The sequence below is a fragment of the Pristiophorus japonicus genome, chromosome 16 (genome assembly GCF_044704955.1).
Source record: "Pristiophorus japonicus isolate sPriJap1 chromosome 16, sPriJap1.hap1, whole genome shotgun sequence".
Classification (NCBI taxonomy): Eukaryota; Metazoa; Chordata; class Chondrichthyes; family Pristiophoridae; genus Pristiophorus; species Pristiophorus japonicus.
The window spans coordinates 51,806,226-51,821,551 of NC_091992.1; the positions used below are offsets into that span (position 1 = coordinate 51,806,226).

At 48.7% G+C, this 15,326-nt stretch overlaps 1 protein-coding gene across 14 annotated transcripts in view; it reads left to right on the top strand.

Annotated features, from left to right (window-relative positions):
• Window positions 1–15,326, top strand: part of gtf2ird1 (GTF2I repeat domain containing 1) — a 278,277-nt gene that overhangs the window by 170,758 nt on the left and 92,193 nt on the right. For all 14 annotated transcript variants that reach the window (XM_070857306.1, XM_070857298.1, XM_070857299.1 and 11 more), the window contains one exon: window positions 12,376–12,444. In XM_070857306.1, coding sequence (XP_070713407.1) covers window positions 12,376–12,444 — 69 coding nt within the window. The remainder of the gene's footprint in view (window positions 1–12,375; window positions 12,445–15,326) is intronic.

Genomic DNA, 15,326 nt, shown 5'->3' on the forward strand with positions numbered 1-15,326 from the left:
ACCACGCTTGCTCCGTTGTGGACACATCCTATGAATATGCCCCACTTTTGAACATCCATTGCATGAGTATTGTCTAAACTGACAATGAGGCTGATGATTGCCCCCACAACACCAACAGGATGAAATCTGGTTCGAACCAGTTGGTGGGCTCTGAGCAGCGGCAAGTTTCGTGTAAGCAGCTCTGCCCGAAAATGACGGCATCTTGTTTACAGTACTTGCCGTGGAACTCCGACTCGTCGATGATATCTGCCTCAAATTATCATCCGTCGTCATGCATGCCTGGGCAGTTGCGATGGCCTTTTTCAAATCCAGCGTCTCTGCAGCCAACAGCTTCCTGAGGATTGCATCATGGTTGATGCCTATCACGAGGACATCACGCAGCATGTCTTCCAGCATGTTCCCGAACTTACACGGCTTAGCAAGATGTCGCAGGTTGGCGACAAATCCTGTCACGTCCTGGCCCTCAGCATGAACATACTGTAGAAACGATAGCGTGATATGATGATCCCCTCTTTTGGCTTCAGATTGTTACCCACCAACAATTCCTCATACCCTTTTTCCACGGACGTACAGGCGAGAGAACATTCTTCATGAGGCCATAAATTTTCGGATCACAAACGATGAGAACTGCCCTGCACTTATCTGCATAGGCCTCTGCCTCCATGCCGTTAGCCAGAAAATACTGATCCAGGCGGTCGACAAAATCCGCCCAATCCTAACCCTCCACGAATCTCTCCAGGATTCCAACAGTGCCCATTGTGCATGCGAAGGTTCTTAAATTACCTCGTCGCCAATTGTAATGACTCAAGAGTCTGGTTACTGTAAACTCACTCAGATGCAACCTGATCCATCTTTATTCCAGCCCAAGAGTGCCAGAATGACAAAGACACCCAGCTTATATACAGGTGACCAAGCATACATGCCACATGCGTACAGCCCGATGACCTCCGACCTCTGGTGTCTGGTGACCCCCCCAAGCATTAATACATAACAAGGAGAGTAACTGGAGAAAGATGCGAGTTCAGAGCTAGGGCAGGGGGAACCTTAGGAGACGCTTGGCGCAGTGGGCTCGGGGAAAGGATGGAAGCTGCAGAGACGGCCGAACGGATGGTCTCCATCTTAGTGACAATGGCCATAAGCTCCTTGCACTTGTTGGAAGCGAGGGTTGAGGAGGCAAGGGAGAGGTGTTTAAGACTGTTTGTTTGTAGTGGAGAAGTGAAGCCGGGGATTATCTTTGCATTCCAGGATGATCCTGGAATAGTGAGCAGTTTTGGCAGAGGAGAGCAGGATCCGATTGTGCTTTATGTGGTCCAGCCAGATTAGGTGATGAATGGCTAAACTAATCGACGCCATAGACATTCAAGTCTGCGACCCTTGAACTTGAGGGAATAGGCTTGAGAGCCATACCAGGGGAACAACCAGGGTGACACAGAGTAATGGTTTTAATGGGGGCAAGGGTAGCAAAGGTGGCGGGGAGGGTGTGATTGAGCAGACCAGCTGCAGAAATGTGGTGATGAATGGATGGTCAAAGGCGAGACATTTGGAAATTTGCAAGTGCAGTTGTAAGTGAGTTGGGAGAGTTATTTCCAGGGGCAGAAGTAGGAGGAAGTAGGGTGATGAGAGGGAAGGGATATGTGGGTGGAGAGGGATACAAGGTGGTTCGAAATTCCCCAGCGCCCCACTTGGGGACGGTAACCGACTCGGGGTAGGACTTCCTGCGCTCGGCCGGGCCGAAATTACCTCCCCTCACAGGAAATGTTGCGCACTCCTCTTCCTGTTAGGGCGGGTTCGGGGAATGCCACTCGGGGAGCAGCCGTGTAGTGCTGACGCATTTCAATGTCCCTCCTCTTCTGGGCTGCACGCTGGCGGCCCGGACCACGGCAAAGAAACACAGAATGTCGCGGTGCTCCCATCCGTCCAGCGAGCAGATGTCGGCCCGGTTCGCGACACGCGAGGCTGGCGATGGTGTTGCTTGTGGCAGCCTCGCGGGGCGCTGCCCAGTTTCTGTCGTGGTGGCCCGGGACGCTACCAGCGGGGCAGGGCCCCCCGGAGGCACTACTGAGAGACACAAAGCAGGGAATTGATCAGAGGTGGCCTTAGCAGCGATTGACATGATCGGGATAGTGAGGCCACGTGGGATGGTGAGGTCGAGGGGGTGGCCGTGAATATGGGTAGGGGAGTTTATATAGAGGGAGAGAACGAGAATTTTAAATGAAGGGCAAGAGGGGTGGAACAATGTGAGCTGCTCAAGGGAGGTGAAGGTGCTAGAGTAGTAGGGGACAGACCGAGGTGTGACTTGAGGATAAGAGCCACACTGCCACCATGGTGGTTTGGGCGGGGCAGGTACTGGAAGGAATAGCCAGGCGAGGAAGCTCCATTAGCGGAAGGTGTCCATCAAGGCCATGATGTTGATGCCGTCATCCACAACAAGCTTATGGCCTTGTTCACAAGTGGGAGGGCGATGCAGAGAGGGGCGGTGATAGCTGATCCGCTGCCAGAGCCCACGGGATCAGCATTGGGAGGGGTGAGCAGGATGAGATGGAGGTAGGAAAGATTAGACCCCAGCGGGCGAGCTGGGGGGAAAGGTCGGCGACAGAGCAGGATGGGACAGTTGAAGTTGCTGCTCATAAGGAGGCAGCGAGGGGTGCCTCGATGGACCGAAGAGAGGCACAGAGCGAAGCTGTCCGCTTATCTAAGAGGTAGTCAAGCCTCAGGTGGCAGCAGGAGAGTAGGAAGGTGAAGGAGTGCTGAAGGATTGGGGTGGCAATTTGGGAGGGCAGAGTACCCAATGGGGAAAATTGAATTGAGGCATGATGAAAGAAGAGAGGGGCCAAGGAGGGATAAAGTGGAAGAAGAAAAAAAGGGAAGGGAAAAGGGGGAATAGAAGTGATGAGCTCAGGTTTGGAGTGGCAGGCAAAACGCACACGTGAATGGACACAGGGCAAATGGAGGTTACACAGGGATAGATATATCCTGGTAATTGTAATGTATTTGCTTCATGGGTTCTTTGTTTAAGAATTCACAGCAACACATTGCTATTAAGAACTAGTTGGTTTATTAGCAAAGGTTTAACAATCACACTACACATTACCAGTTCATCCGCTACTCTCACAACCACCTGCCTCATCGTCGATCCCCAGAACCCAACTGGCTGGGGTTTTATGGAGTCTTGTGAACATCACGTGACTGGCTAAGAAACTCACAACTCAACAGCTCTACAACTATTTTAGTTGTGAACATTAAACAAGTGCCCCCTGATTAAAGGGAGGGGGGGGGTCACACTCCAAAAACTTTTCGAGTGCCCCCTTGTTTTTTTTTCGGGTTTTTTTGAGGGCACCAAAAAACACAAATTATACAAGTGCCCCCTGACTAAAAGGAGTGGTGGGCGGGGGGCACTAAAACCAATAAACATAGACAAATTAAACTTTAGACATTATGTGGTTCAAATTAAAATTTGGTTGCCGGGGGTGATGATGCACTCCATTCCCTCCGGCGCCCACCTCTCATGGAAGGCCGCGAGCGTATCGGTGGACACTGCGTGCTCCATCTCCATGGACACCCTGGCTTTACAACCCAGTGAGCATACTCACAGGGGCACACATTACAGTAACAAATGGGGAATAGGGATTCAGACCCAGGTGTCGTCTTCAGACCACCCTCACAGGGTGTGCTCATAGTCCCGCTGTAACGTGGTATCTTTCTGTGTGTGCTCTGCAATAAGAGAGGCGGTAACTGGAAAGCCCTCATCAACGACATCTAGAGTGAAGACTGACTGTTCGTGGCCAATTTCAGAATCTTCATGGGGTAACCTTGAAAGGGCATCCGCCACTGAATTCTGCTTCGACATACGATACTCGATTTTGCAATCGTATTGCGACAATAAAATAGCCCATCTTTGCATCCTGGAAGCTGCCATAGATGGAATTGCCGCCTTTGGGCCTAGGATAGCCAGTAACGGTTTGTGATCGGTTACTTGCGTGAATTGGCGTCCCTAAATAAACTGGTGAAACTTTTTAATACCAAATATATTTGCCAAGGTCTCTTTCTCAATCTGGGCATAATTTTGTTCGCATTTGTTGAGCGTATGCGATGCAAAGGCAACCAGTTGTTCCTGCCCATCATTCATAACGTGGCTGATCACCACTCCCACACCATACCCAGAGGCATCACACGTTAGTCTTAGTTCACGAGTCAGATTATAATGGATGAGAAGAGCACTACTGCTCAAGCATCACTTGCATGTGTTGTATGCATTCTGTTGCTCTTTGTCCCATTTCTAACGCACACCATTCATTAATAAATAATGGGGTGGTGTGAGCACCATTGCTAATCCAGGAAGAAAATGAGCATAATATTGGACCAGGCCTAAAAAGGATCGGAATTCAGTCGATTCAGGAGCCATCATGATGGCTTGCACTTTCTCCTTAACTGGTTGGAGACCATTTTCACCAACCCGCAATCCTAGATACACCACCTCATGCTGTATGAATGCATTTACTCCTCTTCAGCTTCAGATTATGGTCGTTGAACCATCTGAATACATCTAAGATTTCCTTCTCTGTGCTAGTAACTATCAACATATCATCCTGATTGCACAAACATGGTAGCCTGAAATATCTTTGGTCAGGACTTGATATCATAGGGCAACTTAGTGTATGAATATAAACCTGTATGCGTGTTGACTGTCAGATACTGCTGACTATCCCTATCAACATTGAGTTGAGGATAGGTGTGGGAGAGATTCAGTTTTGTGAAGACTTTGGCTCCCGCCAGTTCTGCATACAGGTCCTGTGATGGCGGTAAAGGGTACTGTTCATCATCAACTGCTCGATTCAGGGTAATTTTATAATCCCCACAGAGCCATACCGTTTTGTCTGCCTTTGGAACTACAACTAACGGGGTGGCCCAGTCACTCCTATCAGTCTTCACTAAAACTCAGTTTTTCTCCCAACTTATCAAGCTCTTGCTCAACCTATGATTTTAATGCATATGGTACCGGCCTTGATCTACAAAAAATAAGTTTGACATCTGACCTAATCCGAATATGTGCATTGTATCCCTTGATGCCCTCGTAGGAGTCCTGAAACATATTAGCATATTTCTCCAAAAGAATATCGAGGCAAGACTTAACCATTTCTGTACAAACCCAAACGAAGCACTCATAGCCAATCTTTGTCCATAGGTGTCGGCCGATTGATGTATTTCACTACAATAGGTAATCTCGCTTGTTGCCCCTGGTGTTGTACTATACACTCCATTTGTCCAAGCATCTGCAGTTTTTCCCCTGAATATATTTTCAGCTCTGCTGAGCTCGCCTTTAGTTGTATGCCCCTGAAATTCTTGTAATACATATTCTGACTCATTATTCAGCAATCAGCCGCTGTATCTATTGTCATTATCCATCAATTATTAATCAGTACTAATGTTCTGAAATCCTGACATAAGGAATGTATTGCCTTGCCCTTCACTGCATATACATCAAAACCTACACTGTTCTGATCGGTTTCTGCCTAGTGAAGTCTTTGATTATCGTTGGGCCTGTCCTTGGATTTACATGCAGCTGCAATGTGTCCCCTCACTTGGTACCGGTAGCATCGTGTCCACTTGAACCAACACTGTTGTGGGGTATGGTTGCCATTACACCTCTGACATCTATTCTTATTGGTTTCCTAACTCTCCCTCAAACTAGGGCTCACCCTCTTCTGTGTTTCACAGCCCAGTGACTGAAATGCTACTACTGCCGGCAATGGGTGAAATTCCTTAATATTTTTCTCTGCCATCTCCATGGAGGTGAATATCTTGCAAGCTTTCTCAAAAAAGAGATCATCCATGCCTAACAATTTTTATTGGATGCGTTCATCCGTAATCCACATATAAATTTATCTTGAAGAGCACTATCTAGGAATCCTCTAAAATTGCAATGTAGAGATAATTTTCTTATGGGAACAATGTATTCCCTGATGGTCTTTGGTTTTTCATTGCGAACTTGTAGCTCTCCGCTATTTCTAAAATCAATGGATCAAAATGATTCTCCAATATCTGTAGTATGTCTTAGAATGAAACATCCTTAACCTTTCTCATGGTTAACAAATTCACTAAGATACCATAATTCTCTGCATCAATCATAACTGACGGAATAGCTTTCATCTTCTCGTGCAATGCTGGATTCCTTATTTGTGAATTTGCCACACCTTCTGGGACTTCATTGACATCATTCGCTCTAAAAAACATTTGTAATCTTTCACTGTAGGATCTAAATCATTCCTTATTCTCATCAAAAGCTCCCAAATTACCGACAACTCATTGTCACATCCATATTGCCTTCTTAGCTTATTAGCCGTTGATCATTTTCAATAATCGTGAATTGCTTTTCAATGACTATATATGGCTTTCCACAAATTCTTTTTGTCAGTTCAATACTGTTCAGTACTCACAAAAAAATGGGACTACCAGACTCATTCAGGAATCACACTGCCGCTATATCTCCTTGCAGTGCTCCACTTGTATTTGCCTTCTCATAAAAGGAAATTCCATCAAAAACTTCTTCATAAAGAAATTCCCAACCTCATCGCCATTTTGTAATGTATTTGCTTCATGGGTTAGTTGCTTAAGAATTCATAGCAACAGATTGCTATTAAGAACTAGTTGGTTTATTAGCAAAGGTTTAACAATCACACTACATTCACAACCACCTGCCTCATCATAGATCCACTGAACCCAACTGGCTGGGGTTTTATGGAGTAAACATCATGTGACTGGCGAAGCCACTAACAACTCAGCAGCTCTACAACTATTTTGTGTAAAATTTTAAATCAAGTACTTCCTTAATAAAAGGGGCACTAGAACCGACAAATTAACAAATAAAACTTTTGGAACTTTAAACGGTCAAATTATAATTTGGTTGCCGGGGGTGATGATGCACTCCAGTCCTTCCGGTGCTCACCTCTCGAAGAAGGCCGCGAACATGCCAGTAGACACCGCGTGCTCCATCTCCAGAGACACCATGACGCGAATATAGCCACGGAAGAGAGGCAACCAGTCAGGCTGAACGACCCCCTCGACCGCCCGCTGCCTGGACATGTTAATGGCCACCTTGGCCAGGTCCAGAAGCAGTCCCATGACGAGGTCTTCCGACCTGCCCGCTCCCCCCCCCCCCCCCCCACACAGGGTGCCCAAAGATCAGGAGCGTGGGACTGAAGTGCAACCAAAAATCGAGGAACAGCCCCCTCAAATAATGGAAGAGGGGCTGCAACCTCACACATTCAACATAAACGTGGAACATGGACTCTTCCAGAACGCAGAAATTACAGGCGGCATGGGACCCCGTGAAGTGACTTAAAAACTTATTGCACGGGACTGCTCCGTGCAACACCCTCCAGGCCAAGTCCCCAGTAAATAGAGGGAGGACTCCCGCATAGAGAGCATTCCATTGGGGACCCCCGTCTCCTCCGGACAGCAAGATGGTGCGCCATGGCGTGTCCAGACGGCAGACGAGGATGGCAAGGTTGAGAGTGTGCAGGAGCAGCCCATACAGGAAACCCCTCTGCGCAGAACTGAAAGGCACGGAGGGGATTTCCCCGAGGCGGCTCAAGTTGTGAGGCGCTGGCTCTCGAGGGAGATTTTGGGGCTTGGCGCCGATGAGGAATTCCGTCCGGACAGGGGTCAGTTTGGACGGGATCTCCCCACGTGCTTGAGCCTCCTCGACATACCTAACGGAGTCAGGGCCCAGCGCTGTTTTTAGTGACTCGATGGCATTGGCCGCGCGGTGGACGTCGGCCCAGTTTAGGCGCCATGCCAGCACATCTGGCGCCATCCAGCCCACCCCTCCACCATCGAGCAGATCCCTGACCCTGGTCACCTCGCCAGCCACAGCCCTCTCGTCCGCCTGCCATCTAAAACCTCGGTCGTGGAGGTACGGATTCCCGAGCAGCGGCTCCTGCAAGACAGCTGCCACACCAGGCGGTGGAGAGCTGCGCTTGGTGGCAACTCTATTCCAGACCCTGATACCAGTTCCTGGTAAAAGACAGGCAGCCCCTGCACGGCGGTCCTGACCCGCCCCCAGGCTCACAAACATGAGCTGCATGTCGTAATTGAGGCTGTACTGCTGGCGGAAGAAATACGTCGCCGGCGCACGCCATCTAGGAGGGGGATCTACGTACAGGTATCTCTGCAGGGTCTGAAGACAGAAAGTCGCAGCCGGACGCCCGATTTGGGGATCTGAACCCGACTCCCGTTCAATCGACTGAGGGCAACGAAGGCCATCGCCCGTCCCTTTGGAACGGCATTCGCCTATCTCTTCGGACCGACTGACCCATGTTCAACTGTCAGCAGCTCTACAACTCTTTTGGAGAAAACATAAATAATTAAATCAAGTGACCCCTAATCTGGGGGACACTCCAACCACTTATCAATGCCCTTTTTTTGGGTTTTTTTTGGTGATTTTTGTGGGTTGTTTGCTTTTTTGTTTGGGCAGTTAAAACATAAATATGCACAAGTGCCCCTTGTAAAAGGGGAGGGGGACACTAAAATCGGCAATAAAACAAATTAAACTTTAAAACATATAAAATCAAGTTAAAATTTGGTTGCCGGGGGTGACTATGCACTCCAGTCCCTCCGGCACCCACCTCTCGCGGAAGGCCGCGAGCGTACCGGTGGACACCACGTGCTCCATCTCTAGGGACACCCTGGCCCGGATGTAGGCATTGAAGAGAGGCAGGCAGTCGGGCTGAACGACCCCCTCAACTGCCCGCTTCCTGGACCAGGTGCCCAGGAGCAGTCCAATGAGGAGGCCTTCGGACCTACCCGCTCCCCTCCGCACGGGGTGCCCAAAGATCAGGAGTGTGGGACTGAAGTGCAGCCAGAAATTGAGGAGTAGCCCCTTTAAATAATGGAACAGGGGCTGCAACCTCGTGCATTCAATAAAAACATGGAATACGGACTCCTCCAGACCGCAGAAATTGCAGGCGGCCTGGGAGTCCGTGAACTGGCTTAAAAATTTATTGCACGGGACTGCTCCGTGCACCACCCTCCAGGCCAATTCCCCGATAAATAGAGGGAGGACTCCCGCGTAGAGTGCACTCCATCGGGGACCCCCGCCTCCTCCGGATGGCAAGATGGTACGTCATGGCATGTCCGGACTGCAGACGAGGATGGCAAGGTTGAGAGTGTGCAGGAGCAGCCTGTACAGGAAACCCCTCCGCACAGAACTGAAAGGCACGGAGGGGATTTCCCCGAGGAGGCTCAAGTTGTGAGGCACTGGCTCCTGAAGGAGGTTTCGGGGTTTGGCGCCGATGAGGAATTCCGTCTGGACGGGGGTCAGTTCGGACGGGATCTCCCCACGTGCTTGGGCCTCCTCGACACACCTAACGGAGTCAGGGCCCAGCGCTGTTTTTAGCGATTCGATGGCATCGGCCGCGCAGTGGATGTCGGCCCAGTTTAGGCGCCGTGCCAGCATGTCTGGCACCATCCAGCCCGCTCCTCCGCCATCGAGCAGGTCCCTGACCGTGGTCACCTCGCCAGCTACAGCCCTCTTGTCCGACTGCCATCTAAAACCGCAGTCGTGGAGGTACGAATTCCTGAGCAGCAGCTCCTGCAGGACAGCCGCCACTCCAGGCGGTGGAGAGCTGCGCTTGGTGGTGACTCTGTTCCAGACCCTGATGAGTTCCTGATAAAAAACAGGCAGCTCCTGGACGGCGGTCCTGACGCTCCCCCCAGGCTCACAAACAGGAGCTGCATGCCGTAATTGAGGCTGTACTGCTGGCGGAAGAAATACGTCGCCAGCGCACGCCACCTAGGAGGGGGCTCGACGTACAGGTATCTCTGCAGGGTCTGAAGACAGAAAGTCGCAGCCGGACGCCCAATTTGGGGTTCTGAACCCGACTCCCGTTCAATTGGCTGAGGGCAACGGAGGCCATCGCCCGTCCCTTCGGAACGGCATTCGCCTATCTCTTAGGACCGATTGATCCATGTTCAACTGTCAGCAGCTCTGCAACCCAGTGAGCATACTCACAGGTGCTTACGTTACAGCAATAAATGGGGAATAGGGATTGTGACACAGGTGTGGAGGGTGTACCATCTCCTGTTATCATTGCTTTGTTGTTATCACACTTGAGCAAATCTGCATACAATGTCTGCTTCATATTTCCACTCATTGGCACCTGAGAAAGCAAACAGGTTTGAAAGGTGACTTGGATTGAAGCGGATTTAACAAAGGTTATAAATAATTATGAGAAGGCCAGAAACCAGCACACTCAACTTTAAAATCCACTCAGTTGCACTTGGCTGAGCGAAACAGGTTTGCAAAATAAACAATCTGGCACGCAGGATTGAACTATCCCGTGAATGCAGGAATGGATCCCTGGTATCGGTGATTTCCACCTTCTAGAGGTCTTCATTTGGGGGTTAGTTTTGGTCTTTCCTTCCGGCCATGTGATGAAGCCCAAGCTGTACAACTTGTCGGCAGCAGCAGGGCTGAGCGAATCCTGTCGTCATCGCGGTTGAACTTTTTGGCGGTGGTGTGAATACTTGGCGCAGTGATATAAACTGCATTCCACAAGTCACTCAGTCACTTGAGCCTGACGTCACCATACATCCCATCTGTCTCAGCTGTTGCAGTCACACAAGACGACGATTCTCTGCTGTTGATGTATAACCGTCACTGTGAGGCTGAAATTGCGATCGGAGGGTTCCCGCGGGTGGATGCCTCTGACCTGAAACAGCAGGAAAAGGTACTGAGGGAATGATCAGCCATGATCTTATTGAATGGTGGTGCAGGCTCGAAGGACCGAATGGCCTACTCCTGCACCTATTTTCTATGTTTCTATGTTTCTATTTCTGCGAATGTACCTGGTGGTCTGGGAGGAGCGTGGGATTCCGATGGGGAGGCCTTCTCTTCCCGTGCTACGAAGCGCGCTCCCGTCCCCCTGGTTCCCACGCAGAAGGTGCAGTCACGTGTGACTGCTCAGCCAATCAGGTACAGTATTGCACAGCTTTCCCATTAATAGCAATGGGGACTCCGTATCTACCAATTCTCATTGCTATTAATGAGAAAAAAAAACAAATACACTAAACACGTAATAAAAATTAAAAAACACACCTCACACAATTAAAATTAATTGAAATTAAAGTTAATAAATATCTTAGAGAAAAATTTTTCCAAGTTTTTAAAAAGTTTTTTTAATTATGGTTTAAAATAAATGTAATGGGTTTTTAAAAATAAATGTGTTTTTTAAATTTAATTATATTTTTTTATGTTTTAAAACTCTTACGCTGTAACAATAGGCCGTGTGCCTGCTTTTATCAGGTGCGAGAGTTTTCAGGAGATTTGCTGGGCAAGATATGGGTAAGTCCCGCAATCTTGCCCATGCAAATGTCCTCGCTGCTGAGATGCGTAGGATCTGTTGAGCTCCAGCTTGACAGATCGGAAAAGCTGGTTTTCAGCGCATGTGCATTGTGCACACTCTGTACGGACCCGGGGAGGCTGGAATTTCCAGGCCTATATTACGCATCGCACAAGCGCAGAAAGCTTGCTTCTAACATGGCTCCGGGGTTCTCATGACGACGCAGGCAAGGCGAGTTTGTGATTTCGGACGAATTCTTCAATCGATCTTCAGCCCTTATAATATGCTCTCAGCTAAACCTTATTCTACAGATAGCGGATCTGGTTGGGTGGCGCGAGGGGGCTCGGAGGGTCCTCCGATGTACAACCACAGGCGCGTTCCTTAGAAACAGCTTGCTCCCATATTGTGCTCCTGACCACGGAAAGACCACCACAAAGTGCTTTGCGGATCAGAGGATGAAATGGGCACTGAGTAGGAGGGTGGTGAAGGGGCGGGGAAGGCTGAAGGAGAGTTGACGAGAAAAGGCTTTTGAAATTAGGGAGGGAGGAGCAAAGATGGAGGGAGTGCTAAAATGTCTTCAGAAAGAGGTCCCAGTTAGTTTCATTATATCTAATGCCCTACACATGATGTGCAGGATGATTTGATAAGTAAAAGGGACGGCTTGTATCCAGCCCGAACAGACTGATTGGCGGGCTGTTTATTGCAGTCCTGGCTGCAGTGACAGGCCAGACTCAATCTTCTTCCAATTTGACAGGAGGCCTTGCACAAGTGTCCTTTCATTTCAGTTGGGCAGACTGCAAGGTGTGCAACCCAACAAGAGTAGAGTTGTTGGGTTGTGTGTTACTCTGAGGTCAAGGAGGTACTGGCGACTGCTGTACCTGACTGAGCAATGCTCAATGAGTGGCTGGGTGGAAAAACGCTCTTGCTCACCTAGCCTTGTGTCATCCAAAATGAAAAAGTGGGACTAATAGTTCAAGCAAACGGACATTAGGAGAAGGATTTGAGGTCACTTTGACCAACTTTGTGTTTATTCTAGCGGCAACACAGGAGTCCCACGACTGTGTGAAAGATGAAGCAACACAACTGAAGAGGGAGATACAGCCAGGTTAGTGCGATGCCCTTTCATAGTTGGACAAGAGGAATGACGCTCTCCCCGAGTATCCATTCATCAATATATATAACATCTCAACCCCTCGATTAGATTCCAGCCAGTAACCCGCTCCCAAGTATCGGTTATTCTATACATAAAGCATCGGAAGACCTCAATTAGACTTCAGCGTATAATCACTTCCACTATACACTTTTCTATATAGAAACAATCTGGACTCCTTCGACTAGATTCCCACCTGTAACCCTCACTCCCACTGTCCATTATTTTAGATATAAACAATTTATACCCATAATGATGCAGCTTGTAACCAAGGCCAGAAAGCCATCACTTTTAGGCTAATTAAAGGCAGTTGCCAATTTCTTGTGTGTTGAAATAAAGCCCATTCACTGTCACTGAAATCGCTTGCTATTCTGCTCAAGGTGGCTGCAATAAACAAAGTGGCCCATTGCTGCAGGAAATCTCTTGCACACAGCTGTCGAGATGAGCAGAACTTCACTAACTGTCAATTAACAAGAGGCTGCCAGGCCACCTCAGCTCCTCCAAATGTTCAATGGACGAAACCACTCGTGAGCAGCAAATGGACTAAACCACTCGTGAGCAGCAAATGGACGAAACCACTCGTGAGCAGCAAATGGACTAAACCACTTGTGAGCAGCAAATGGACGAAACCACTCGTGAGCAGCAAATGGACTAAACCACTCGTGAGCAGCAAATGGACGAAACCACTCGTGAGCAGCAAATGGACTAAACCACTCGTGAGCAGCAAATGGACTAAACCACTCGTGAGCAGCAAATGGACTAAACCACTCGTGAGCAGCAAATGGACTAAACCACTCGTGAGCAGCAAATGGACGAAACCACTCGTGAGCAGCAAATGGACGAAACCACTCGTGAGCAGCAAATGGACTAAACCACTCGTGAGCAGCAAATGGACTAAACCACTCGTGAGCAGCAAATGGACTAAACCACTCGTGAGCAGCAAATGGACGAAACCACTCGTGAGCAGCAAATGGACGAAACCACTCGTGAGCAGCAAATGGACGAAACCACTCGTGAGCAGCAAATGGACTAAACCACTCGTGAGCAGCAAATGGACTAAACCACTTCATACGCAAGGACACAATAAAAACACATTCTTTTCACAAAGCAGAATAGTATCAAAGACATTGATTTTTTTTAAAATCCACAATGGTGAAGCTTGTTTTTAAAGCACTGAGGACCTTTGACACCAGTTCTGTGAGTCACCCTGGTCCTAGGCACCAGCTTGCCTGAATTTCATGTATCTCACTGAGAATAATTATATAAGCTGCTTTTTGCCATTCTAGTTCCAGCGGTTATGCTGCTAAACCCAGTCGAAGAATCATAGTTCCAGACGTATAAGATTATGAGGGGGCTTGACAAGGTGGATGCAGGGAGGATGTTTCCACTGATGGGGGAGACTAGAATTAGAGGGCATGATCTTAGAATAAGGGGCTGCCCATTTAAAACAGAGATGAGGAGAAATTTCTTCTCTCAGAGGGTTGTAAATCTGTGGAATTCGCTGCCTCTGTGCTGTGGAAGCTGGGACATTGAATAAATTTAAGACAGGAATAGACAGTTTCTTATGCGATAAGGAGATAAGGGGTTATGGGGAGCGGGCGGGCAACTGGAGCTGAGTCCATGATCAGATCAGCCATGATCTTATTGAATGGCAGAGCAGGCTCGAGGGGCCGTATGGCCTACTCCTGCTCCTATTTCTTATGTTCTTATGTTCATGGCTCTATGAATCTGCTGCTGAGAAAAGGGAGTCAGATGAAGGTGTCATTATCAGACTCCCGAAGACATAGAATGTACAACACAGAAACAGGCCATTCAGCCCAACTGATCCGTGCCGGTGTTTATGCTCCACACAAGCCTCCTCCCACCCCTCTTCATCTCACCCTATCAGCATAGCTTTCTATTCCTTTCTCCCTCATGTACCTAGCTAGCTTCCCCTTAAATGTGTCGTAAAAGCCAACATAAGTGATGGATTAAGAAAAGGATGTGTGACCTCATGGGGACTGAAGGGACGTTGGTGCTGGAAGTGGAGACTTAATAATGGAAGATGGTTGTGGTTGTTGGAGGTCAATCATCTCAGCCCCAGGACATCGCTGCAGGAGTTCCTCAGGGCAGTGTCCTAGACCAACCATCTTCAGCTGCTTCATCAATGACCTTCCCTCCATCATAAGGTCAGAAGTGGGGATGTTCGCTGATGACAGCACAGTGTTCAGTTCTCAACTCCTCAGAAAATGAAACAGTCCATGACTGCATGTAGCAAGAGCTGGACAACATTCAGGCTTGGGCTGAGAAGTGGCAAGTAATATTCGTGCCACACAAGTGCCAGGCAATGACTATCTCCAACAAGCAAGAGTCTAACCACATCCCCTTAACATATAACAGCATTATCATCGCCGAATCCCCCAACATCAACATCCTGGGGGTCACCATTGACCAGAAACTTAACTGGACTAGTCACATAAACATTGTGGCAACAAGAGCAGGTCAGAGGCTGGGTATTCTGCGGCGAGTGTCTCACCTCCTGACTCCCCAAAGCCTTTCCACCATCTACTAGATGCAAGTCAGGAGTGTGATGGAATACTCTCCACTTGCCTGGGTGAGTGCAACTCCAACAACACAAGAAGCTTGACACCATCCAGGACAAAGCAGCCCGCTTGATTGGCACCCCATCCACCATCTTGAACATTTACTCCCTCACTGGCGCACCGTGGCTACAGTGTGTATCATCTATAAGATGCACTGCAGCAACTCGCCAGGGCTTCTTCAGCAACACCTCCCAAACTCGTGACCTCTACCACCTAGAAGGACAAGGGCAGCAGGTGCATGGGAACACCATCATC